Source organism: Manis pentadactyla, chromosome 2 (assembly GCF_030020395.1).
Source record: "Manis pentadactyla isolate mManPen7 chromosome 2, mManPen7.hap1, whole genome shotgun sequence".
Lineage (NCBI taxonomy): Eukaryota > Metazoa > Chordata > Mammalia > Pholidota > Manidae > Manis > Manis pentadactyla.
In genome coordinates, this window is record NC_080020.1 from 227,843,813 (window position 1) to 227,869,700 (window position 25,888).

At 44.4% G+C, this 25,888-nt stretch overlaps 1 protein-coding gene across 1 annotated transcript; it reads left to right on the plus strand.

The window, feature by feature from the left end:
- Positions 1 to 1,557: 1,557 nt before the first annotated feature.
- Positions 1,558 to 20,669, plus strand: E2F6 (E2F transcription factor 6). Its single transcript, XM_036881722.2, has 7 exons — positions 1,558 to 1,927; positions 9,701 to 9,755; positions 12,930 to 13,146; positions 14,768 to 14,923; positions 16,227 to 16,341; positions 18,823 to 18,970; positions 19,465 to 20,669. Exons 1-7 carry the CDS (start codon positions 1,820 to 1,822, stop codon positions 19,512 to 19,514), a joined length of 849 nt encoding a protein of 282 aa, XP_036737617.1. The 5' UTR covers positions 1,558 to 1,819; the 3' UTR covers positions 19,515 to 20,669.
- The last annotated feature ends 5,219 nt before the right edge of the window (positions 20,670 to 25,888 follow it).

Here is a 25,888-nt window from a genome sequence, read left to right on the forward strand (position 1 = left end):
TGCCAGGCACGTGCTCAGAAACACGTGCAGGTGAAGCCAAGTCATAGTACTGTATTTGGAGGGCCGTGTCATCGCCCTGACCCACCACAGCTGTGCTCACACTGTGACCTCCACCTAGAGTGCCTGCCGCCTCCATCCTGACCCACATCCACCTTCTCTCACCTGACCCCGGTGCTGGCTGCAGAAAATCTAGGTGCCCTTCAGTAATCTCCTTGATGATTGGTATACCAAATTAATCCATCACCTGCGGAGTCAAATCCTGTCTCTAACACTGCCTACCCAGGACCTTGGGTAATTTTTGTAATCTTGTTAACCTTCATTTTCCTGATCTACAAATTGGGCAAAAAACACCTCTCTTTCAGTTCTGATATAAGACTTACACAAGAAAATGTATGCCAAACGCATAGTCAATTCTGGATTATGTTTTATTTATTAAAAACAGCCATTTCTGATCTCCAGTGTTTGCCTTCTCAGGGACTCTGGTTGGTTAAGGCCTTTTAACTACTCTGAGAAATTCTCCATTCGGCAACAAAATCCAATCTTCTGAAGACTTCCCCTAAATTCCTTTATTTCAAGTCATTCACTTAGCAAACCTTTACGGAGCACTTACTATCTGCCAGGCATTGTGCCAGATGATGAGATACAAAGGATAGAGAATGGCTCCAACCTGGAGAAGTTTATAATCTAGTGGGGACCCAACTTCCTCCAGAAGCCTTCCCTGCCTCACCTTAGGGTGGGTTGAAGCCCCTGGTCTACCAGGTCTGGGGTACTGCCCTCCACCCTGTATTTACCACATTGCTTTGCCTTTTATTTCAAACGTGTGCTTGTCCCTCTTCTAAGTATTCTATACTCATTAATTCACTTAATCCTCACAGCAACCGTAAAACGTAAGTACATCATTATTCCCATTTAACAGATGAAGAAACTGAGGCACAAACCCACTAAATAACTGCTGAAGGTCTTGTAAATACAGGTAGAGGGAGCGGGGCTTTGAAAACACATCTCTGGTTCCAGCTTTAAATGTTCCGTTTATTTATCTGTTTCCTTCACTGGAATTTGAGATTATGCCAAATTCAAATGAATATCTCCTGTACCCTTCGCAATATCTGGCACAACAGGTAATCAATACTGCATTCATCAAATGAAAAAAAGGAAGGAAGAAAAGGGGGGAAAGGAGAGAAAGAAGCACGCAAGTAAACAATCCCACAGTGGTTCGGTTACCAACATTTACTGGGCATCAATACTGAGCAAGTGCCTAAGATGGGCAGAGGGAGCCCAAGGATAAATTAACATCCCTGCTCGCTCAGAACTTTCAGTAATCGGTGCGTTAGTGTCAAGAATTCTCAGGCGACAACGGCGTCTTCCCGGTGGCCTCCTTCCTCTCGCCCCGTTCCGTTCCTCTAAAGTTCCTGTTCCACCGCTTCCTTTCCCTTCGCCATCCCCTCCCTGGATTTCGCGGTCCGAGGTTTCCGGGACTCCGGCGCCGGCGATAAGAGGATCAGTGCGTGGGAGCGCTCCGGCCGCGGCAGGCATGCGCAGTGGGGGCGGCGCACTGCGCATGCGGGAAGATGGCGGGCCTGGCGTCCTGAGTGCAGTGGGTCACCCCGCTCCCGTCCCTTCTGCGTCGTAGCTCCGGGGCCCTGCGGCAGTGGGGCCTTGGCTCGGGGCCAACCTAGCCAGTGGCGCTTCCGAGCAGGCCGCGGCCCCGGTCCGTGCTTGGCCTCGGGGAACCGGCGTGTTGGGCGCGGCGCCCAGCCGGAGCGGGAGAAGGCGGGAGAGCCCGCAGGGTGCGAGGGCGCGGGGCGGCCGGCCGGGCAGCATGAGTCAGCAGCGGCCCGCGCGGAAGCTGCCCAGCCTGCTGGTGGACCCGGCGGAGGAGACGGTGCGCCGCCGCTGCCGAGACCCCATCAACGTGGAGGGCCTGCTGGTAAGCCCGGGGAGTGGCCGTGGGCCGGGGTGGGGGCTCGGGCCCAGCCGTCGCTCCCCTTCCCTGGGGAGCCGGACCCGCCGCCGTCCGGGTCGTGCGCTCCCCCTGGGCCGGGCCCGTGGCTGCTGCTCAGGTCCCCCCCAGCCCTCCGGCCGCCCATCGCATCGTGCGAACCAAAGCGACCGTGGGCATGCACTCGCCTTCTTGAAACACTTGCTCTCGGACGTACAGTCAGTCTTCTTGTCTTTTTCCTCGGGATTACAGAACACTTCTGCAGAAAATTGACCAATTTTATGTTAGACGATCATGTTTTTCTGTCTCCACTGGACCTTCAATATATCTCTGCAACCTGTTGTACTCTGGACGTCTCGCATGCTTCTACTTAACTGCAGTCATGTGAAGCCCTGTCCACACCTCACATCTCCCACCCTACAGCACCTTTAGCGTGTTAACCTCTCTCCTGTTGACAGAGAAAATGGGGGATAGGGCTTCCTTCCTACAAGAGGTTAATTTCCCCTGTTCTTGCTGTAGGTTAGACGCCGTGCATTCTTGGTTCCCAGGGCCGTTGATGAATCCGTCATTTTCCATTTCTCCCCATATTTTCATTTTTTGTTGTCGGTTTCTTCCCATAAGTATCTAAACGCTTATCAAAGTCAATATGCCCAGTTCCCAAGGGTATTCAGTGCTCAAAAATAATATATGAGTATAATCTCTCATTTACTTTCTCACAGCAGTCCTGTGGGATTATTACTCTTGTTTTACAATTGCCAAAATATACACTTGGAGATGTCAAGTGGCTTGTCCATAGCTAGATGGTATGTACAAGTCTGTATTTAACTTCACAATGTCTGATTTCAGATTATAAATTCTTTACTTAAACTGCATCGTAAATCCATCCCCATCTTAAAAAGATCCCTTCCTTAATTCCATATACTCTTCCATTCACTGTGTCTCTTCCTCTTTGTTTGCGTCATCACTATCCGCTTGCTCACCTCTCCTTAACCACCTTAATCCACCCCTGCCTGGGGATGTCTGCCTTCAACATAACTCTTAAGACTGTTCTGACCAAGGTCACCAACTATCAATTCCAGCAGCTGTTTCACTTCTTAGCTGTTTCTTTGGACACCATTGACCACTCACTTTTTTTTTTGTATCATTAATATACAATTACATGAGCTTGTGGTTACTAGATTGCCTTACCACTCACTTTTGTTGGAAACACTGTTGAAATGGTTTCTTTAACCCCACATATCCTTGGTGCCCCATTGCTCCTCTGGCCTCTCCTTGTGCTGCTCCTTTGCAAACTCCTCTTTTCATTCCTTATATCAATGTTGGTGTTAACCGGGATTTGCTCCTCTACCTCCTGTACACATTCTTCATGTGGGACGTCATCCACCACTCTCAGGATATCTGGTACCATCTACACTGGTGTTCTTTGAGAATTTGATACAAGCTCTGAACACTGGAAGATTGGATTTTGCACTTGAAATCAAAAGATACATGCCTTGTGGTCTTAGATATTCTAATCCACTCTGGTAGTTTCAGTCACCATGTGGTAACAACTCCCAAATCTGTAAATCCAACTTGAGCTTTCCAGCTGTCTACTAAACATCTCTCCTGGGATTCCAAATTCCTATTACTCACCAAGGCTTGCCACTACTAACCATCCTATTGCAGTGTTTTCCTGATTATTATCTTGCTCCCTGACTTTTCTATACATTCTCCACATAGTAACCACCACAGTGGTCTTTTTAAAGCATATTTCTGATCGTGTCATTTGGCTTAAATAATTTATCATGGTTCCCAAGTGTTCCCAGGATAGGACAGAAATGTCTTAAAATCAGGCCTCTGGGTTTATCTTTCTGAACTGCTTATACATGCTCAATTTTCATACTTCTATATTCCTTTGGACCACTACCTAGTCATACTCCCCTTTCCCATAAAAAGTCTTTAAATACACAAACACACACACAGTTGTTACTTCCCATGGTTTTTAAGGTCTAGATTTGTGTAGGTCAGTAGTCTGAAGTCTTCCCTGATCTCTCAAGACTGAAATAGGTCCATTTGCACTCCAAACCACCCGGTGCTTACTTAGCCCTCTTTGCAGCATGTAAGTCAGGTCCCTGAGTGTAGCAACTCTGTCCATTACATCGTTACATCCCCAGCACATTTGGTAAATAGTTATTGAGTGATGAAATAGATACTTTGTAAATGTTTGAATGTATGAGTGTTTATTTTTCCTGCCTGTAAAATGGGGATTTGAACACCTATATCAGTTTTTTTAATTGGCTCTGACTGAAAATATATAATAAACTGAGTACTGCTATGCAAAGATTAGTTATGTGTCTGGCTGTTTGCGATTCTGTGGGTCAGTGGCTTGAAAGCTATGGAATTTTGAGAAGGGAGAAAATAGTATTGGCTAGAGGTGGAACTTAGTCTGCACATTGCAAAACTTTTTGAATGAGTGGGGAGAATACAGTCGCCCTGGAGAAAGGTGTGCTTCCAAAGAGTTCTTAAAGGGGTATTACTCCCCACAGTCAGGCAGTTGGTACAAAGAGGCATCTGGATAGAGAAATTTTAACCAATTGAGAGGCAGTGCTTAAGATTTTAGTCTGCAAGCCTCACCTTTTATTCCTTTCTTTCTCCTTTGAGTTCTCAAATTTTAAAGTATGTGGGTCTTGAGATGGGGGACATGGGGCAGTAGCAAAATAGCTTGCAGTGTGCTCAGACTTACCCACCAGGAGCTGCTGGGTCCTGCAGAGCCACCTGCTCTGAGATCTTCCCTAGTCATTTTCAGTTTGGAGGCCTCTGCTTTCTCCGTGCATTTCCCAGCTAAGAGCAAACAGGCTAGAAAATACACCTGAACAAGAGAGACACACACACACACAATGTGAAGATTGAAAGAGAAAGCTTCTTAGGCAGTCCAGTCTTGAGATTTGACTACTACTGGGCTCTCCCTCTGCGTCCCCACAAGGAAATCATCTGAGTGTAACCTCTCAGTGAGGCGTCCTTAAGAGAATAGAAATGGTGGCCCTGCCCACACAAGGATGGGCTGACAGAACTAGAGACAGAAGCATCGATGCTGCCACCTGGGCAGGTTTGTCCTGCAGCAATTTGCGGGACCATTCCTCTGAGGACCACTACCCTAAAGATGCTGAAAGGTAAAAAACAAGTGTCTTGCCCAGGAGCCACTTTGGAAAGGCTGACATTGGCCTTAATCTCAACAGTGTGAGCCTCAAAATAACAGATTTTTTACTAGAATAAAAGAAGAAGCCAGGCTCCTCAGGTGTAGTTCTGTAAGCACAGCTCCTTACCTGTAGACCTGAGAGAGGAAAAGGCCAGCTACCGGATGGACCCCCCTCTCCCAGCACAGCATTTATTAGTGGACCAGCCTTAGCGTAACTGCTGCAGGCTTTCCTTTCATAAAGCAGGAAAATGGGAGCCGCAGAGGAAGGCAGGTGCAGAGCACTGCTGAAACCCATCCTAGTGAACGTTGGAAATTTCCTGATTGGGTCTCAAGACCTGAGAGCAATTCTCTGTTCTCCCAGCTCTACCCTCTGGCCTCTGAGGTCCACCGTCTGAGTCCTCCTTTCTTTTTCATGAAAGGTCATACCTCTTTGTAGCTGAGTACTTTCTCCCCAGCTTGCTTCCTGTCAGTAGAATTTGGGGTGTCCAGTGACCTCTTTTCAACTTAAATGGTCTCTACCCCTTTTAGTAGAAGCTGGCAGTGTTTTGCAGATAAAATCCTCAAAACTGTGTGGACCTCTTGTGAATCTTGTTGGGGTTCAGTCAGTAGACAAAAGTCCCACTCACTGGTTTCTTCAAGATAAACCCTTCTCTCCCTTGGGCTTCTGCTGGGATGGCTGAGGGACAGTGCCCTGAGGCTGCCTGGGGCCCTGTCCTTAGACTGAGCATCTGGAGGCGCCTCGCCAACCCCTCTCCGAGCCTGTCGGGTGCTGCGCGGCGCTCCAAAGCCCCACCTAAGGTCTCGGGTCTCCGGGGCAGGCACGCCCTCACTCACCCGTAGGCTGTGCTCTTCCAGTGGGGCCTTCGGGCTGGTCTTTCTCAGAAGTCATTCCTTAGTGTTCGCCTCTGGAAAAGCAGAGTTTTTAAAGCTCCTTTTTGCTTAACATACTTTCCTCAATTTTTCTTTCTCACATTTTACTATGAGCTGCAAAATCAGCACCTTCCAGGGAAATCACCTCGGAATTATACTTTCCGCATAATTGCAGTTGACTGCGTGGCTAAGTGCTAGCAGACCACAGATCCCCCTCCTCCAGTTGCTCATAGGTTCTTCCCTCCCTTTTGAGCCCTCTTTGCATTGTCCTCAAAGCCCAGATTTCTACTGACAGTCTTTTTCAAGACTACTTAGCCTTGAACAGAATGTCCTAAAACATTAACATTTGGGAATTGGGTGAAGGAGACCTGGTAATTCTCTGTACTATTGCTGTACCTTTTCCAAAGGCTGAGAAAATAAGAAAATGTGTCTCCCTGAAAGGAGCTCCCACAACCAGTCTGTTGGGGAGGGGGCTGCTGTTCATCAGTGAGTGGGAGCCCCACTCAGCCCTACCACCTGGCTCGGTTTCCTCGTCCCTCCGAGGGTCCATACGAGGGTACAAAGCCTCGTCAGCCTCTGGGGCCAGGCACGCTGCTCTGGGCTGAGGGGCCTAAATGACTTGGAGCCAAGGGCAGGGGGTACACTTCCTTGAATCTTTTTTTTTTAATAGCTCACTGACTTTTGTGAGGAAATATGTATTCTGATTTTAAAGCCACTTCAAAAGGAAAAGTCCTTTCTAGTTCCATCTACTCCCAGAAAAGCCCCTAGCCTACCTGATGAATGCAGTTCACCAAAGTCAGAGTAGCTGGGAAGGCTTGCCATGCTGCGTCTATCCAGAGGATAAATGTTTTATTAGAAAACAGCAAATGGGGCTTCCTCTTCTTTCCTATCCTTCACTGTGTGTCCTTGTGTCTGTAAACACTCATTGTTTCCTAGTTATAAGTTACTAACCAGTGAAAAGTCATCTATGACGAGGTACTATTTAAATCTCCATTGATTAGTTTGACAAATATTTACCAAGTGCCTTGCCTAACTGTGCCAGGCACTGTTCAAAAAGGAAAACAATAGTAATAGTCACTTGTACTTGCATAGGATCTTACAATTAACAGAATGTCTCATTTAATCTTCACAGTAACTTGGAAAATGGGCAGTAAAGTTTTATCACTACACTGTGTTACAGATAAAGGTTATACTCTCCCAGCATCTAAGAAGTTGCGTGACTGGTAGTCCTGAACCCAGTGTTAAGCCAAGAACCATTTTGTATATAAAGGAGATAAATGTGTCATTGCTATGGGCACTTTGGACATTTCCAGAACTGTGGATTTATAAGATTTATACATATTGGGATGTCTGCTCCTGCAGGGCCATGATACTCTTGTAATTCCTCCAAGATACAGAGAGAGTATTTTCATACTCAAAGGAAAAAAAAATGAATGGATGCTGCTGGAGTCGGTTTTCCCACGGATCTCAATATAGCCAATATGGAGTGCAACTACATTTATAGCAAAGAGTGTGGAGAAAAAATAAAGTCATACTTTCTCATGTTACTATGCCTAACTGAGGCATTATCCCTGTGCCAGCCTGAAAATAGCAACAGTCTGTTCTCCTAACAGGTAAGGAGATGAGAGAGGAGGGTACAGAACAGAGAAGGTGCCCTTCTAGAATATGCAGAGAGCAGATAGCGAGGCAGCCTATTTGGACACCGTTAAGTACTGTGTATGTAGGACTCTAATTGAGGACCACAAATCTGTCTGCAGCGAGGCACCTGTGAGCTCTGCTGTGTAAACCTTTCTTTGTGCATTCTCAGGACTGTACTAACAATGATAGTTAAGTTTATTCTAACATTACAGTAATGATAGTAGTATGCTCTAGTAACGGATCATAGGCTGAACAGAAAACTCACAAGTAGACTTTAAAATATATGTAACAAATTAGGATTTTTATATGAGTTTCAAATCAGTGTGATGAGGACGGATTATTTTTCATTCAAGAATCTTACTACAATAGTTAGACTCTATCTCATATATTAGCTGAAGGGTTAAATGTAAAAATAGCAGTGACAGTTGGTCATATTTGTCTGACATCTGACTTTAATAGGACTGCCCTTCGTGTTTCACTGTTGGATACTGTGTTTGCAAGTTAATGTTGTCAGCACCATTTAGAGAGAGCTGGCCAGGCAGTCCCTGTTCCCAAGAGAGGCATTCTCCTCTCTGGTACTGCACACCCCAGCAGGGCTGCATTTTCCTCTCACCTCTCACAGCCACATTAATTTTACAGTGGAATTCTGTTTCAGTGGAATCATTTCATATTAAGGTAACTTGCTAATAGATGCTATCATCTCATCATAGATGATTCAGCAATCATTATGCCAGTGATTTAACACTGAGATAAAGAGCTGCTTAGCTGCTCACCTTCAGGCTTCCCCATCCCCCCATCTTTTTGCCATATTGCTTCCATACTTAAATTCCTAAACTATGAGCTTGAGTATGTCATACTCTTGTTCAGGAATCTGTGGTGATTCTCCTGATTCTCCATGGTTATGACATAAAGTCCAGATGCCTTAGATGACTTTCATGGGCCTTCCTGTAGAGCATGGTGCTAGCACACCCTTCCAGCTTCAAGTCACCTCACGTTGGCTGCACAGGTGGCTTCTCAAAAGGTGCCATGCATACCTTTGTTCATTTCATTTCCTGCACCAGAAATTCTCCCGAAGCTCCCACAGATTTGGACAAAATCTGGCTTGTCCTTCAAGGCTCAGCTGGGGAGCCCCTCCCCTGTGAATCCTGTGATGTCCTTCTCTGGGAGCATCCTGTTGATTCTTGTCTTAGAGCACCTTGTGGAATCCTTGTCCCAGTTTTGCCACACCCAATTTCAGGGAGAGTTTTTCCCTTAGACAAGAGCTGAACTTGATCACAGCCTGCCTGGAGGCACATGACATCATACTTCATTCTAAGCGTGAGGCTACATGAGTTTCTGTTTGCACAGCTTTATCTAAATGCTTTATTTTATTTTTTTGCAAAAAATTCCAAATGTTTTTACCAGTTGCTGTAGACTTTTATAGCCCACAAGTAGCTGATAAAGTGGTGAGCATTGGGAGTGGAGCTACTGCTGATTGCCTGATTCAGGAACTTCAGCGCTTTTTATTAATCTAATACTGAAGTTGCTAGTTACATATCATGCATTTTTTCCCATTGTTAGAAAAGCTGTTTTTACTTTAATTATAATGGGAATACATGGCTGCCTGTGAAAGTTTATGAGCAAATTTTTTGGAGCCACTTACACTTAAGTAGCAAGGGGTTAGCCTTTGTTAGTATGGACATACCTTACACCTCTGTCAAACTTTCCAGAGTCACGGACAGGGTCCTAGTCATCTTTGTATTCCTTTTTGTCCTCAGTACCTCAGGTAAACAATATCTATTTAGTAATAAATTATACAGAGATATCATCCCCTTGTCCCATCTCCCCACCCCACCCACACCCCTTTTCCTCTGGCTCCTACTTCCAGACTTACAGAAGCCTGTGCAGCTTTAGAAACTGAACTCTGATTGTCGGCTGTGACCACAGAGTGGCTGCGGTTTGGAAGGGCTGCTTTCCTCAAACCCAAGTACTCCGGGGTTGGGGGGCGGGAACCCACTACATCATCCAGTAAAATGCTGTTTGTTTGCATTGCTGTTTTTGAATTACTAAGTTAAATGTCTGTATCTTCTTTTTTCTAGCCATCAAAAATAAGGATTAATTTAGAAGATAATGTACAATATGTGTCCATGAGAAGTAAGTTGATTCTTGGATAGGTTTTGGGTTTTGTAGTTTGAATTTCCTATGATTTAAGTGATTTATTTTAAATGTGCATGAGTTAATAAGAAACTTAAAGGTATTATTTGTACACTGAAATATAAAGCTTGGAACTTCAGCAAAAACTCCGGAGGTTGTGGGCTGAAAAATGTGCACAAATGCCAGTTTATTTTCCATTACTTGGAAATGTCCTTTTGCAAATAGGATGGTCTGTGTTTAAAGATATTTTCCCAAAGTTCAGTGAGAGCAGTAATTTGTTGCCATCAGCAGAACTGAAGGCAGTTTGGCAGTAAGTGTGGGGACAGTCTTCTGTCCTCCGGTCCCTTTTGTCCTTCACTCTTGTCTGCAGCTCCTGCGGTGGCTCGGCATTCAGTCGGTGAAAGGAGAGGGAATGCCAGTCGCTCTAGTTCCCTGTCCTTCTGGAAGTTGTTACAGTGGCTCGCCCCCACCCCAATTTCCTTTCAGTTTGGTTCTAATCTCTGTGGGTAGGTGGAACATAGATGCCGGCAGGTAAATCTTAACATCAGCCTGTCATGGCCCCTCAGCTCTGCCAGTCTCGCCCGCCGTGGGCCCCACGCTTGGCCAGTCTTATGTTTGAAGGGTTTCCTGCATCTGTCCAGTACAGGACTTACAGTCATGTCTAACATTTACTGAGCTCGTACAGTTCCTGGCCCTGGGTTAAGTTCTTTACACGGGTTATTACAACAACCCTTCAACATGGTGTGGATTATTATTCACACTTCATAGCTGAGTAAACCGAAGACAGAGAGTTGAAGTAACTGCACAGTCAGGATTCAGCCCCAGCTCTCTGCCCGAGCCCGGTCTTGACCCCTGTGCGTGCCCGCATCGCTCCCACGCTGATGCAGTGGGGTGGCCTCCCAAGTCGTTTGTCTGCTTCCAAGCTCTTCTGCCCCCAGTCTCTTTCATTCAGCTGCCTGTGTCATTTTCCGATTTTTCTGTTACAGAAATGGGATTATGATATCACTCAACTGAAAAGTCTTCAGTGATACTCTGCTACATATAGAGAAAACCCTGACCCCTCATTTATTTGGTTTTATTTACTTGCATTAAATGTATGAGCCACCTCATAACCTTGAACGAAATAAGGCCGTAGGGAATGGACAGACAGAAACACAAGACCTAGACAGTCACTTCCTGCTCTGCAGCCTCGCCTGCAAGCCCTCAGCTGCCCTTCTCACTGCTAAGGCTGGGTGGGCTGTGGGTTCCCTATACACCTGTTGTCAGATGCTGCTCTGCCTTTTGACATGTAGCCCCTTGCTCTCCGCAGAGCGGGAAAGCACCTTCCCCTTTATCTTCCTATCGGCTGTTCCCAGCACACTCCCATCAGGAGGTCTGCATTGTTCCCCACTCCAGTTAGGTTTTATTTCATCTTATCAGGTAACTTGAATACCTGTCTGAGCACCTATCGGTACTGTGATAGAGTTCCGTACTAGAGTGTGGAACACCTTTAGATTGAAGACCTTTTTAGTCATGTTTCTCTCTTCAGCAACTGTCATGTTACAGGTGTTCAATTAATATCCGTTCTTTAGAAAGCAATTAGCATGATAGGAATATACTTGTCCTGAGCATATAAGACCATGTCTTATTAGTAGTTAAGTGTGATTAAATGTATGTTTTTTAAAGTTAGAATTTAAGTATAGGAGTGATCTCCTCAGAGAAAACATTTAAATTAGAAAATACATATTTTTGTTCTTGGAGTAACCATTAGTGTCATATTCTTTAAACAAATATGACATTGTGAGGTTCTGGATGAGGGAATTTCTGGGTGAAGATAGGGTGAATGTTTCTTTTGAAGCATACTGACTGTGGTATACTACAGAAGTAGAAAGAAGAGAAATCATATATTCCACACCAGAACAGCTAAGTTATTTGTATAATTATTTCCCTCTGCACTCCACACATAAAAACTATTGTTCTTTTGGTACCAAATTGGGAAAGGTGAAAAGAATGATGACACTCAAGTCTGGCCAGGGCATGAGATGAGGCCCCATGCCCTGCATAAAATTTATAGACTCTACAAGCTGGATAGCAAGTGTAGTAGTGCATATAGAAAGTCCTTAAAATACCCTCTGTTCAACCATTCCACATCTTGGAATTGTGGAAACAAAGGTGCAGACAAAAATTCCACTACAAGGAGATTCATTGCAGTATTGTACAAAATAGTGAAGTTGGAGACAATTTGAATGTCCAGTTTGGGGTTCAGTTTAGCAAATATTCATGCAGTTAAATATTATGTAGCCATTAAGAATAATGTTGAAATACATTTGTTGGCAAACCTGGATGTTACAATACTAAGCTAAAACTAGCAATAATATGTTCCTATTTTTGTTTTTAAAAACTACGTTCATCTTGACACACTGTGTGTTGTGTGTGTGTGTGTGTGTGTCTGTGTGTCTGTGTGTCTGTGTGTGTGTAGAGGACAAGGTGTGTATGGAAAACCAAAATGATGGTATGAGAGTGAGGGAGTCAGAGAGATGTGCTCCCCTTTATTTGCCTGTCTGTTAGTATCAGATATATGCCACTTTCCCTCAAGGTGTATCATAATTGTCCTAATAGAAGACTAATTTGAGCTCTTTCAAAAATTTCATCAGACAGGGTTACACTAGAACATGTATAGGAACAGTTGAAACATTTAAAAAAAAGCCAAATCTCTACCTCTGCTTTACAAAAAATGTCTTAACTTGAAGACCAAATAAGAAATTTAATTTTAAAAATCATTTCTAATCCTGCTTGTAAGAATGGTGTGTTTACAAGTGCACACCACTTATGCCTGACAAGCTGCAGGAGGAACTTTCTGACTTTTAAGACTTAACATATTTAGTGGCAGCTGGTTGTATATTTCAAATACTCCTTTAAGGCTAGAGCCTTTGTTTACTTGGAATAGGCTAATACATTTTTATCCAGTTTAAGAAATCTATTCCTTAAAAATTAGCTACAAGCCAGAATAAATAAAAAGCACGCTGGCATACTACGTATGAAAAAAAAAAAATTAGCTACAGTTTGGTCAGTGTGTAGAATTCCTGGAGGTGTCTGTGTTTATTGAGCAAGAGGAAATAAATGTTTCTTTTTTAATGAGCTGAGAAAGAAATGATAACTTAAAATTTTACTAATGTGTTTGGTTTTGTTTCCCAGAAGCTCTAAAAGTGAAGAGACCTCGTTTTGATGTATCATTGGTTTATTTAACTCGAAAATTTATGGATCTTGTCAGATCTGCTCCTGGGGGCATTCTTGACTTAAACAAGGTCGCCACAAAACTGGGAGTGCGAAAACGAAGGGTATATGACATCACCAACGTCTTAGATGGAATTGATCTGGTTGAAAAAAAATCTAAGAACCATATTCGATGGATGTGAGTTGGTTTCAAGCTTTTCATGACTTTTTTTCCTCATTACATGGCAGTACCATCCTTAAAACAAACTGGATATTAGCAGTGTTCGGACAATATAAGACAAAGTAAGATGTGACTTCCTGTTAGAAAAGGATTCTATAAAGTTTTCTTAAAGAACTGAAATAATTCTACAATAATTGTCCCAGAAGGTACATAAATATTTTCTTTCTACTTAAGTCTAATTAAGCCAAAGACACAGAATATCATCCCTAAGTTGGGGAAAAGTTGAATGGAATAATGATTAGTTCTAAGATTTTCACTTTTCAAGATCATGTGAAGGGGGCATTTGACTGTATAGGAGTTGCTTTTTTTTTTAAGTATTTTCTCAGTTCCAGTTTATGATTGATACCAGGGGGAAATCAGGTAAGGTTGCCAAGCAGTGGTTCTTGCGCTGTAGTACAATAAACACTTAGGGGCCTCCCGCCTCAGGGGTTGTAATTCATTTGTTCCGGGGGAGGCAGGAGTCTACGTTCTTTAACTTCCCCAGGTGATTAGGATGCAGGTAGACTGGATCACGCTTTGAAATACACTGCCTTGAATGTTAAAAAAAAAAAGAAGAAGAAGACAGTGTCTAAAAAGCAATTGCTGAACACTTAACATGATTAAGAAGGATCCCATGGAAGGAAGACCTTATGATACAGACACAGGTGTACATGTAGGGGTGTGTGGACATACAGATAAGAAAAAAATCGCTTATGCTTACAATAGGCAAGTATTTGGATCATTAAGAAACAGTTCCAGTATATAAGCACATAAAAACCTTACAGGTAAATGAAAAATCTACCAACAAAGATCATAAAATAACTCTAAATAATTAACTTAGCTATTAGAGGAAAGGAGTTCATAAAGGAAGTTGCTTTTTCAGTAGTATGAAAATGCAGATTGAAGTCTGATATTTCCTAAATAACATTAAGCAACACTTCAGGTGTTAATATCAGATTGCATTCTGATCACTAACTGGAATCAGATTTGAAAACTAGCAAGCAAAAGATAAAGTGGTAACGGCCTTTTCCCTCTTTATTTTTCATAAAGGTTGAAGAAGAAACATGATTATCAGTTGTTGCTCAGGTCATATGTTGGGGTAGACAGTAATAACTAAAGAGACTCCGTCTTTTAGGAGTAATGAATATAATTACTGTATTCAGATGGAACTATCCAGCCGACACTCCTTATTTTCATATGTAAAAATTAAGAGACTAAAAGAGTATAACTTACTAAAAGTCATGCCGGAAGTAGTAGAGCTGGGACTTAAACTAGGTATTATTGAGTCTTAGTTCAGTGCTCAGTAAACTTGCTTAACCTTTCCTAATATTAATTTCTGTAAGGTGATAACATATATATTTTTAAGTCCTGTGTAAGGGACTCGAAATGGGAACAGAAACCAGTTCGTGTGCAGGAAGAGTAGTGGTTGTGTGGAGTGAAACGAGAACAGGAGTGAAGTTGAAGGGCCTAGTTTTTTGTCATTGTGGGAAACAGCTGATGTAAACATTTGGAAACGTCACAGTAACCTAACTTGAGTTATTCTGTCACCTCCTAGATGTCATTGATTGTGATCTTTTTCTTCGATACTTTTTCTTTAAAGAGGGTCTGATCTCAGCAGTTTTGGAGCACTGCCCCAGCAGAAGCAGCTGCAGGAGGAACTTTCTGACTTATCAGCGATGGAAGATGCTCTGGACGACTTGATTAAGGACTGTGCTCAGCAGCTGTTTGAGTTAACAGATGACAAAGAAAATGAAAGATATCCTTTAACTCTACCTTTTTAAAAAAATTTCCCCTTCCAAAGTAGATAACTATGAACAGGAAGGTCAGCTTGGGGATTTAGTTAATATATTTAAGGTACAAAATTAGACTGTTAGAAATTACAGTGAGTAAAGGTTTAGTAGTGTACATATAGCCTTGAACGACACATCATTCCTGGAGCTTTTTTGTGTGGCATCTGTTCAGGTTAAATGCTGAGCGTGCCCTCAGGCACATGCCAAGGGTAACATTTGCATTTAAAATTAAAATAGTGGAGCATTCTTGTTTGTTTTTGTAGTCTGATTATGGGAAAGATAGTAAAATATTTGTTGGCTTTTGTTAAATTCATGTTTGCCCTGGCTTGTTAACCGAAGTTTTTCTGAGGCAGAATGAATTGCCATTGAAACAGTATTGACCCTGCCATTCCAGTCACCAAGCCGAGTGCAGCCGGACATCACTGCTGCTCTCCAGCTCAGTGTCTCTGGACCCGAGCAGAAGCCTGGTCTTGTCTTCATGTCTCCTAGGCTGCTCTGCTGCCCTCTTCCCCTGGTGGCACCTTTAGGAGGTGTCACTGATTCTGAGCTGTCCCATGCTTCAAATTAAACTCCACATCAGTCAGAACTCCTGTTTCCACAATACAGTTATTAGAAGGGAAAAAAATTCTGTTACTGCACCCAATCAAAAGGTCTGTGGGGTAAAAAAAAAAAACGCTGAAGAAACCCAGTAAATCATGTAATTGGTAAAATTGCAGGCAACACAGTGAAACCATATGAAGAAGATTCAGGTAGGGAAATGGAAGATCATTTGGGGGGAGGGCAACCCCAGGAGTACATGATAGTCCTAAAAAACTTACTCTCTGAGTGGTTTCCAGTTTTTACAGATATTTTCCACTTTGCATTTTAGGAGATTCTCATTAAAACTCTGAATATTTTTTCCCAAAGGTTCTCATAGTAAGATCTAGCAATGAATAGAGGTTTGAACACCTTCATGAGTTGTGTTTGTGTTAGGGATTCAGACTTTATTAGTATTTTCTCCAGAAATGGCCATTGTGATTACAAAAGTACAGATTAGAGTAGTTCTTTGAGTTATAAATCTTTTTTTAAAAAACACTTTATAAAATTTAAGAATTGTTTATAAAATATTCTATATGAAATAATTTTTTTACTGATTGCTTTCCTTAATTGTGAGTTTGTATCCCATAAAAACTAAAGCTATTCTAACATTACACGTGGAGTCATGTAATATAAGAGCCAGATTATCTCAGTAAGTAGCATCCTGCTTAGAGATCCTTGACTGATTTTTACACTAGCATATGTGACGTATCAAGATATTCACAGCATTCAAGCCTTCCATGAACAGATTGTTATTGCAGTTAAAGCTCCAGCAGAAACCAGATTGGATGTTCCAGCTCCCAGAGAAGTAGGTGGCCCTGCATTTTTGAGATGTTTTAAAGAAGGAGGTGGGCCAACTGCTTAGGCTATTACTTATTATAGTTCCAGTAATTTAATAATGATTATGTGCATATTAGCTGCGTGCCTGAAAATGCTCACAGCCTTTTGAAACATATTTTAATTTGTTTTGAGTAGCACAACAAATGAGGTAGTCATGATTACTGTCCTCTTAAAGGTGAGAACTCTGAAGCATAGAAAGATTAATTTACTTTCTTGAAATTACACAGTAAGTGACAGACCCAGAATTCAAACCCAGGTAGTTTGGCTTTAGAGTTTGTTCTTAACCATTGTCTTATAATGCTTCTTAGGGGAACCACCAAAAATTGGCCTCCCTAGGGAATTAACTCACTAACACACTCATAAACTAATGAGTAAATGAGAACACTAAGTTTCATTTAAACTGAAAAGTAAATTGCTGTGTAAATGAAAATATTCCTAATAGCTGCCAGCTGCTTAGCACACTCTTTCTGTTGCAGGAAAGTTTGTATTAAAAGATAATTGTCATCAGAAGGTTGCTTGGTAAGGATGGAATCAGAACCAAGGAATGTGGCCATTCTGGGGACAGAGCATCAAGTTCTGACTGCTTGATAGACCCGTCAGTGTTCCTAGTGATGTCTGCTGCATGCTGTAGGGACCGACCTCCCCCTAGTGAAGAATTTTCTCACCACCCATCTTTCTTTTACCCCCAGAGACCACTGTCTGAGTAGGAGCATGTTGTTACTTGACAGTGTGTTGTGAACCAGTGAAGGGGCTTCTCTTACTCTAGTCCCAGTCCCATTGTGACTTCTTGCTGATTGCTGATGTTTCCTAGTTGTTTCACTTAGATTTACATATGTTCTAAGTCTCCTAGGTAATATTCCTATTTAACGTGAGTCATTTAACAAATGTTTAAACTTTTTAAAAAAAATAATTAACCACTAATCTTTCAGCACATCCTTCTTTGGGCCATGATAGTCTGTTCTGCAGTGACTCATGGCTTTTTCCCTTTATGCTATGAGCTGCTTCAGACTGTAATTGCCAAATCCTGCTGAGCCTTTGGGTCATGACCAGCCCTTCCCTTAGGGTCCCATTTAAAAGCTGATGCCCACGGGCCCTCTTGGCAGCCATTCTCAGCAAGGGGGAGAGTAGGTGGGAGCAGCAGACAAAGCACACTCCATTCAATGGAGTCCAGCCCCCCAAAGATTGGGAGATCTAGTGCCGGGGTACGTGGGTGGCCTTCTGGGTCAGATCCGGCCTGGTCTCTTTGAATAACTTTATTGGGACACAGCCATGGCCACCCGTTTAGTGTGTGGCTCCTTTCGCTCTGGAACGGCAGAACTGTGCAGTTGTGGCGATACTGTGCCCTGTGAAGCCTAAAATAGTATCTCACCCTTCACGGAAAATGCTTGCCCACCTCTGATTTGCTGGACTGTGACGTCCTCAGCTGGCTGGCAGTTCTGAGCCACATATTGGTGTCTTTCATTGTTCGAACTCTCTGTTGAGTTGTACAAGGTATGCCGCTCACACCACACCAGACCTGACCTGGCAGTCCAGGAGCCGAGTGGAAATGTTCTCCAGCCTCGCTGCCGGAGCCAGGAAGCTGTAGGAAGGATGGCCTGGGAGGCTTTGAGGCCCTCTGACAGGCTGCGTCTCGCTGAGCTCTGTTATGGAGCAGTGAGGTGCGGAGCAGGAGGGAGCCCAGGACCACGCAGGAGGCGAGCAGGGAGACTTCATGTCCCCGGGAGTTGAGCCCCCTCCCAGTCATAACAGAGGAACATCCCTGCTGGCACCGTTCCTTCAGAGTTTAGCAGAATTCGCAGTAGGAGCACCTAATTACCTGATTACCTGATACCTTACAGAGGAAGTATTTTAATTAATCTTGAGTGAATTTAAAAATCCAAAGCATGTGAATAATTATAACTACTTCATAGTAGTCCTTTATGGGCAATTCTTTCTTCTGGTGTTTTAAATTACATGAGGTATGTTTTGTCTTGATCTCATCCTCTTACCTCTTCCAAGTGGAAGGGAGAGTGGTCCTGTCAGGTTAGCTCAGTGTCTCTTCTGTGGTCTGGACATCTAAACACAGAATCCAAAACACGCTCGAAACTACAGGGTATTTTTAGATTCCTTTGTTGTCAAAACACTGATTTTTTTATGCTCAAGTACAGACTCCTTGAGGGGGTCAACTCCCTCAGTAGAGGAACATGGGCACCTGAGTACTGAGGGGTTCACATTATGGCCCAGAAACTATGCCCGCAGGAACAAGCAGCCTTGGTACCTGTGTGACCTGGCCAGTGGTTCACTGGGGCGAAAGCCAAGCACATCATTCTCTCAAGTATGTGGTGAAAGAAAACGACCTGAATTAAGATTTTCAGAAACGTCCCTTGAAACTTTTGCAGTACTCGTGAGTGGGGAAGTAGAGTCAGTGCCTTCTGTCCTTCATCGTGGTGTTGTGTGTGCCTTCCGCTAGGACTCCATCACGGTGCACATAAGGAGCACTGGAGGCCCCATTGATGTGTACCTGTGTGAGGTCGAGCAGGGCCACTCGAGCAGCGGGACGGCTGAAGGTCTAGGGACCTCTTCATCTAAGAGCAAACAGCCAGAACACCCTGAGAAAGGTAAACGTACCGGTTTTGTGATTAGGACTGTGATTTTAAGTATATATGTGTGTGTGTGTGTATATATATATATATATAGTGTTATAAGTGCAGATTAGAGATATTTTTACTCTTCCTAGCCACAAAAATATGAGTTAAACAATTACAAGGTATTTCTGACTATAGTTTAGACTGTTTCTGACAAATTCATAGTCAGATTCCACGGCGTTTTGGTGTCAGTGAAAACGCAGAGCTGCAGTTGGCCCCGTGGGGACCAGCTGGCGTGCCGTCTGTAAGTACGGCCGTCCTCATCTCTGACAGGTGCTTCAGAGGCTTAGTTCCTCTTCATTCTTGGGAGACTTCAAACATTGACGACCTGCCATTAACATAAGAATGTGGTTCTTGACCAGGGATCTTCCTTTTTTTTTTAAAGCACTCGAATTATATGTTCTGTTACCTATCTGCCTTTTAAACCCTCACTTAGGAGAATTTCTTTCATGTTGGTTATTTTTCAGAAGAAAATCCTCCACAGAAAAGTGAAGAATCGCTTGAAATGAGCAACTGATAGCATTTGAGAATTCGTGTGTGGAGTTTTTTGGGATGAATTATGCATTACATTTGATTCTCAGAGCAATAAGTCATCCACGAAGTTCTCTCGTCTCAGTCAGTAGCAGCATTAAGGCCAGTAGTGTCCTTGGGTAGTTCACTACTTAGATACTGGATAATCATGGTTTCCGTATTTGCAAACAACTTTTTATAATTATTCGCTGCTTTTATCAGTGAAATAGACATCTTGCCTATTGAAATCACTTCCTCACAAAGAGAATCACTAAAACAGATGGTCAGGCCTAAAATGGACAGTTCTTCGTGGACTCTGCCCTTCCCTTCAAGGATCATATGTTGTTATCACAAAGGAAATTGCCTTACACGGGTTCATGTCTGCAATTACTTGTACGTACACTGGTCGGGTGTACACACGCATCTAAATGTGGTGATGTATATATCTGTATAATGTTTAGATTACTTATGAAATGAGTAAGTGAAGCTTTTCACCCCTGTACAGCCAAAAATAATGTATATATGGAAAGTAACAGACAAATTCTCTAATTTCTGTGGTATCTATAACTTATTAGAATCCTCTGAATGAGGGTTAGAGAAGTTTTTTCCAAACTTCTATATGTAGAAGTATCTTGAATAATCTACACATATCAAGTTCATGGAATTAATTAAAGTATTTCAATATTGTTCCCAGTGCTAAAATTGAAATCTGATTCTTCTTGAGTTGCTGTGTCTGAGCAGCCTGGTGGGATGCCCTCAGGCTTTAGGGGCAAGTGTAGAAATGCCATCAGGTAATGTCTTAATTCATTGCAAGACATGAATTCAATCATGATGAAAATTAGAAACTATTTTAACCTTTTTGCAAGCAGATTTTACAGTGTTTCTGTACGCAGCCTTGCTCTTCTATCAGAGGAGTTTACTTACTTAACAATGAGTTAGTTGTATGCTGCCCTCTCTTCCAGCTCTAGTCCCACGTTTCCAAGTACCTGGCTATTACTACCTCACTGGGTAAGTCATTTACCACTCTGTGCCTCAGTTTACTCAGTAGTTTACCATTAGACTGTGAGCTCCTTGAGGGACTTTGTCTTAATCATTGTTAAACCCAGCGCCTTGTACTATGCCTGGCACATAAAAAGTGCTCAATAAATGTTTGAATAAATCAGTGAGTGAGTGAGTGAATTGTAAAATCAGACAGTAGTGCTTACATGCAGGATTCTCATATCATTCAGATTCATATGTTAATCCTCTCTTGCTTTCAAAGATTTGAAGCAACTTGAAATTAAGACCCTGTGTAAAAGGATTTATAATAAAGAGTCAAAAATCAAAATACTGATGTGTAGGATTCACATACCTTTGAGCTCCGGGGCTTTTGCCAATCCTGTCCTCTGCTGAACTCCAGCCTCCTCCCTCCAAGCCGCCGCACTGCCTTCCTGATGTCAGCCTAGGACTGCTAATAGCGCCCCGTGTTTGGACATGCTCAGGAACGTGCGGTTTTAGGCAGGAGTGGAGGGTATACGGGTCAGGTGCTCAGCGGAAGGATGTGAGCTCTGCGGAAGAGGTTCCACAGGTGTCGGTTTATACGACTGCTAAAGCCATGAGAGGGTGGAGCAGAAGAGGAGAGGCCGGGAACATCTGTGTTTAAGAGGAAAAACACGAGCAGCCTTTCCTAAGAAGGAATAATAAAGCAGGGTGGGGTGGGGCGACCGAGGAGGGTAGCGCCCCCCAGAACTAGCAGGAAGCTTTGCCAACGGTGACAGTGTTGTTCTGAGCAGCAGTGCCTTCGTTGTAAAATGCGACAAATGTTCTACTTTACAAACTGTTCGGAGGGTAAAATGAGATCGTGTAATCAGAAGTCCTTCGTACGCCGTAGACGTGTCACATAAATGAACGCTCTCGCCCACCACTCCATCTCCCAGCGTTTGGCCTCTTCTTTCTGACCGTTAAGGACGCCTCCCTGGGATGGGCTCCCGGGCCGTTCCTCCCACCCCCATTCTGAGCAGGCCACCGCGGTCTCTGTATGTACACTGCTGCTGCCAGGCATGGCACCGAGCCCCGGTCACAGCCCTGAGCGGTCCCGTTTCCTTCAGGCCGAGGTGCAAACTCTTGACCCAGAAGCCTCCAGGCCTGCCCCAGCCTAGCTTTGCGGTCTTGTTACTTGCCTTGCAAGCCCGCAGCCCAGACCAAACCGGTCTAGTTGCCGGGCCTGACGCACGCATCGCACTCTCCCGCCTCTGTGCCTTTGCTCTTACCCTCCTGCCCACAAAGGTCATCCTTTGTTTTCAAAACGGTGCCCCCTTTCTGCACGGAGCTCACACCCCTCCTTGGACCGGCCTTCGTGCCTCAGTCGATAAGGAGCATTTGGTAGCCATCCTTTTAGATTGCTGCCAGGTTTTCCTGACCAGTTTACCTGCTCTCAGGCTGTAGGGACCGTATCTACCGTGTGTTTGTGTTTCCCACGTTTATGTAGTGTTGAAAAAGCTTCTGCTGGTTGCCAAGTGACCTGACTTCATTCAACCCAACTCTCAAAAATTTTTAAACAAAAACGTCTGACTTTTCAAAAACACAAAGCAACAGTTTTCCCTGAAAGAAAAAAAATTCCAATTCTGTACCAATTTTGCATTTTGTTAAAAGTGACAGCTCATCTGCCTGATTGTAACCCGCCCCCCCCCCTTGGAAGGTGAGCACCTTTTTGCTGTGAGTGCACTGTTGTCAGGAGAGAGGCTTTACACCTGAGACGGCCATGACCGCTTTTGTTCCTCCCCTTTGGCCTGTTCATACCCTGGGCTGGCACAGGGCGGGTGTCGGCTGGATGCCAACAGCTACACGAGAGAACCATGCTGTGGCTGGCGGCCGGAGGGTCTTGAGCCAGAACTGCGTGTCTCTGCAGGACAGGAGCGATAAAGGAGCCGTGTCTCCGAACCCCGGGAACCTGCCCTGTGATTATGCACCAAGATTAAAGGCGAAAATAGGATAAAGCCACCAAGGTCATTGAAAGCAAGTCATCCCAGTACAGTGGTGTGCGTTGGCTCTTGAATTCTGCCCGTGGTTAGCTTGCCGCGCCCGCGGCCGCCAGGTGTCAGCGCCGCGGTGAAGGCAGGGCCCGTGGCCTGGGCACCTGCCCTGACAGCGACTCTGCCAGCTGGGGACGCGCCGGCAGCTTGTGTGCCTGAGGCCCCATTGTCACTGCTGTCGGGGAAGGGGCAGTGTTGGGTCTCTCAGCCTGGCCAGAAGCCAGGAAGTGGGGGCTCACAGGAAGAGGTCCCCGAGAGGAGGTGGAGAAAGGGAAAAATGAAGGAGGAAGGGAAGAAAACTTCCCAGAACCACACCAGTGTGGGGCACCACTCCGGCCTCTGCCACCCTCAAACACCACCTCTTTAGAAGCAAAGGACTAGCTTCTCTCATGAGTTTCAAAAGAAACTGGGCATTAAAGGCTCAGTCCCCTTGGGTTCCCTCCATTTGGGACCCATTTTCTTGCCTGCAGAAATACCCCCAGGGGAGCCCTGCAGCTCAGTTACACCAGTGGTCCTCCTCTGGGGGCCGTGCCCGTCGGGGGACCTTGGCAAGACCTGGGCACATCTCGGGTCGCCATGGCTGGAGAGTGCAGCTGGCATCTCTGTGGTGGGGGCCCAGGGTGCTGCTACCCATAATGCCCAGGCAGCCCAGCCCGAATCAGCCGTTCCGAATGTCAGCAGGCTGAGGTGGGGAACCCCGAGTTACTGCAGTAACAGGCAGGTCAGCTGTCCGACTCAGAGGGGATGTGTTAACGTGTCCCTTTGCCCACCAATCTGAAGCCGTGTCTCCAATCAGATTCATTAATGATGGTAAAGATAGATTGTCTCTCAGACTTTAGTGCCTGTCAGTTAATTCTGACCACAGAAGGGAAGAAGGATGTAACTTACTGGGTAAAGAGCCCATAGCAGGCTTTGCACTGAGGCACCACGGTAGCGAGGACTAAATTCACCCGCAAGTAACAGAAACCACCCCCCCCAGAACACTGGCGGCTTTACAAACGTCTGACACAGAGGAGGCCTGCAGGTAGTCCTGAGTTGGTCTGGCTCAGCAAAGGGTCAGGGCCCAAGGCTCCTCCCAGGTAGGTCTCCCATGCTTGGCTTCTAGTCCCAAGGTCACTTCAGACCCCAGGAGAGCTGCTAGAACCCCAGCCCTGACGTCTACATACCAGCCTACAGCAGGATGAAGAAAGGGGAGGGTACCCCCTTTTCCTTAAGGACACTTCCTACAAGTGGTGCCTCTGGCTTCAATGTACAGACACTGGCCACAAAGTAACCACTTAGATTTAGAAATGCAATGGTTCCTGCAGGAGGGGTACCCTGTGCCCAGCTCACAGCCTGGAGTTCTGTACTGTGAGATGGGAAGAACGGTAGGATGGGGGTTGCAAGTGGTCACCTAGATCCGATCCTCCTCCCCAGCACAGGAATACTACCTTCTAGGGAGACCATGGGACGACTCCTAGCCAGCTGGCTATGAGGCAAAGTGACCTGTAGCAAAGAAACCACATAAAATTCTCTAGTAGCCTTTACCTGGCGCAGCAACCGGGAAAGCCACAGGTTCCGGATGATGCAGCTATAAGTTCCTGGAGCTTCATCAGCCTGGATCCCCAAACGACTGCATGGAATAGAGCTCAGCCAGTCTGCATGCAACATGAAATGTGTCAAATCGTTGGGATCTATTAGAAGTTAAACTGTTATGCAACAGAGCCATGTTTAACCTAACCAGTCTGTCTGGGGACAACTAGCAGTCTCTGCCACAGGTCGATGAGTGAAAGAACAATGCTGTTAAAAAGGCCTCACAACAAACCGGTCTCACATGCTTTCGATGCACTCGCAGCAGTTGTCCATTGCTTATAATCAACAAAACTGAATCCATTTGTTTGCCACTAGTGTAATGGGAGTCTAACCCAGGTTTGTGTAATGATTGCCATCTAGTGGAGAGTTACATTATTCATACTCACTTGCTTTCAACTGAGCAGATGTTGCTAAAGAATAGCATTGATGGGGAGGATGCGGAAAAAGGGGAACCCTCCTACACTGCTGGTGGGAATGTAAGCTAGTTCAACCATTGTGGAAAGCAATATGGAGGTTCCTCAAAAAACTAAAAATAGTAATACCATTTGACCCGGGAATCCCACTCCTTGGAATTTACCCAAAGAATACAACTCAGATTCAGAAAGACATATGCACCCCTATGTTAATTGCAGCACTATTTACAATAGCCAAGATAAGGAAGCAACCTAAGTGTCCATCAGTAGATGAATGGATAAAGAAGATGTGGTACATATACACAATGGAATACTATAGCCATAAGAAAGAAACAAATCCTACCATTTGCAACAACATGGATGGAACTGGAGGATATGCCCAGTGAAATAAGCCAGGTGGAGAAAGACAAGTGCCAAATGATTTCCCTCATTTCTGGTGTATAACAATGAAGCAAAACTGAAGGAACAAAACAGCAGCAGACTCACAGACTCCAAGAAAGGACTAGTGGTTACCAAAGGGGAGGGGTGTGGGGGGTCGGGAGGGAGGGAGATGGGGATTGAGGGGTATTATGTTTAGTACACATGGTGTGGGGGGTCACGGGGAAAACTGTAGCACAGAGAAGGCAAATAGTGGATCTGTGGCATCTTACTACACTGATGGACAGTGACTGCAATGGGATATGGGGGGGACTTAATAATATGGGTAAATGTAGTAGCCACATTGTTTTTTCATGTGAAACCTTCATAAGAGTGTGTATCAGTAATACCTTAATAAAAAAAAAAAGAATAGCGTTGACTTTACAAAGAAATTTTCAGGTCACATTCTTGTCAATTAAATGAATTAATACTAATGTTTACAAATTAAAATTTAAATGGATAATTTAGGAAGAAAAGTTGCAGCTGTTAAGAAATTAACATAATATCCTGGCTATGTCAGTGTTTCTGCTCTTGCTAGAATCCAGCCTGCAGAGATCTCAGTTGCCTTGATGCCCCTCACAACATGTTGGTCCATTACATTGGACCTGTTGAGCAGGAAACAGCAGATACCTCAGATGTTTTATTAGTACATATGTATGCCAGAGGTGGTAGGCAAACACACTCAATACCAAGTATTTTATCAGTCAGGGTCCAGTAAGAAAACCATGGTAGGTATTACAACAGAGGTGAGTTAATACCAGAAGGCTGAAGTAGCAAAAAGGGGATGTTGGGATAACAGACATCAGTAATTCAGGAAGTAGCTACCACCCAGAGGCTAAAGCAGGAGCTCAGAGGAGAGGCCCCCACACCTGTGAAGGAGATGCCACCCCAGTGCTAGGACCTCTGATGGAGGGGACCCCCACCAAGTGGATGGCACTCACACCTCTGCGTGGGTGCGGTCCTGCTGG

Bases quoted from the DNA above. Each gene is read 5' to 3' on its own strand.
- E2F6 (XM_036881722.2), top strand. From the start codon at position 1,820: ATGAGTCAGCAGCGGCCCGCGCGGAAGCTGCCCAGCCTGCTGGTGGAC. The intron at 16,342-18,822 runs GTAGGTGGCCCT...GCCTTCCGCTAG, and splicing joins ATGTTCCAGCTCCCAGAGAA to GACTCCATCACGGTGCACAT. The intron at 18,971-19,464 runs GTAAACGTACCG...GTTATTTTTCAG, and splicing joins GCCAGAACACCCTGAGAAAG to AAGAAAATCCTCCACAGAAA.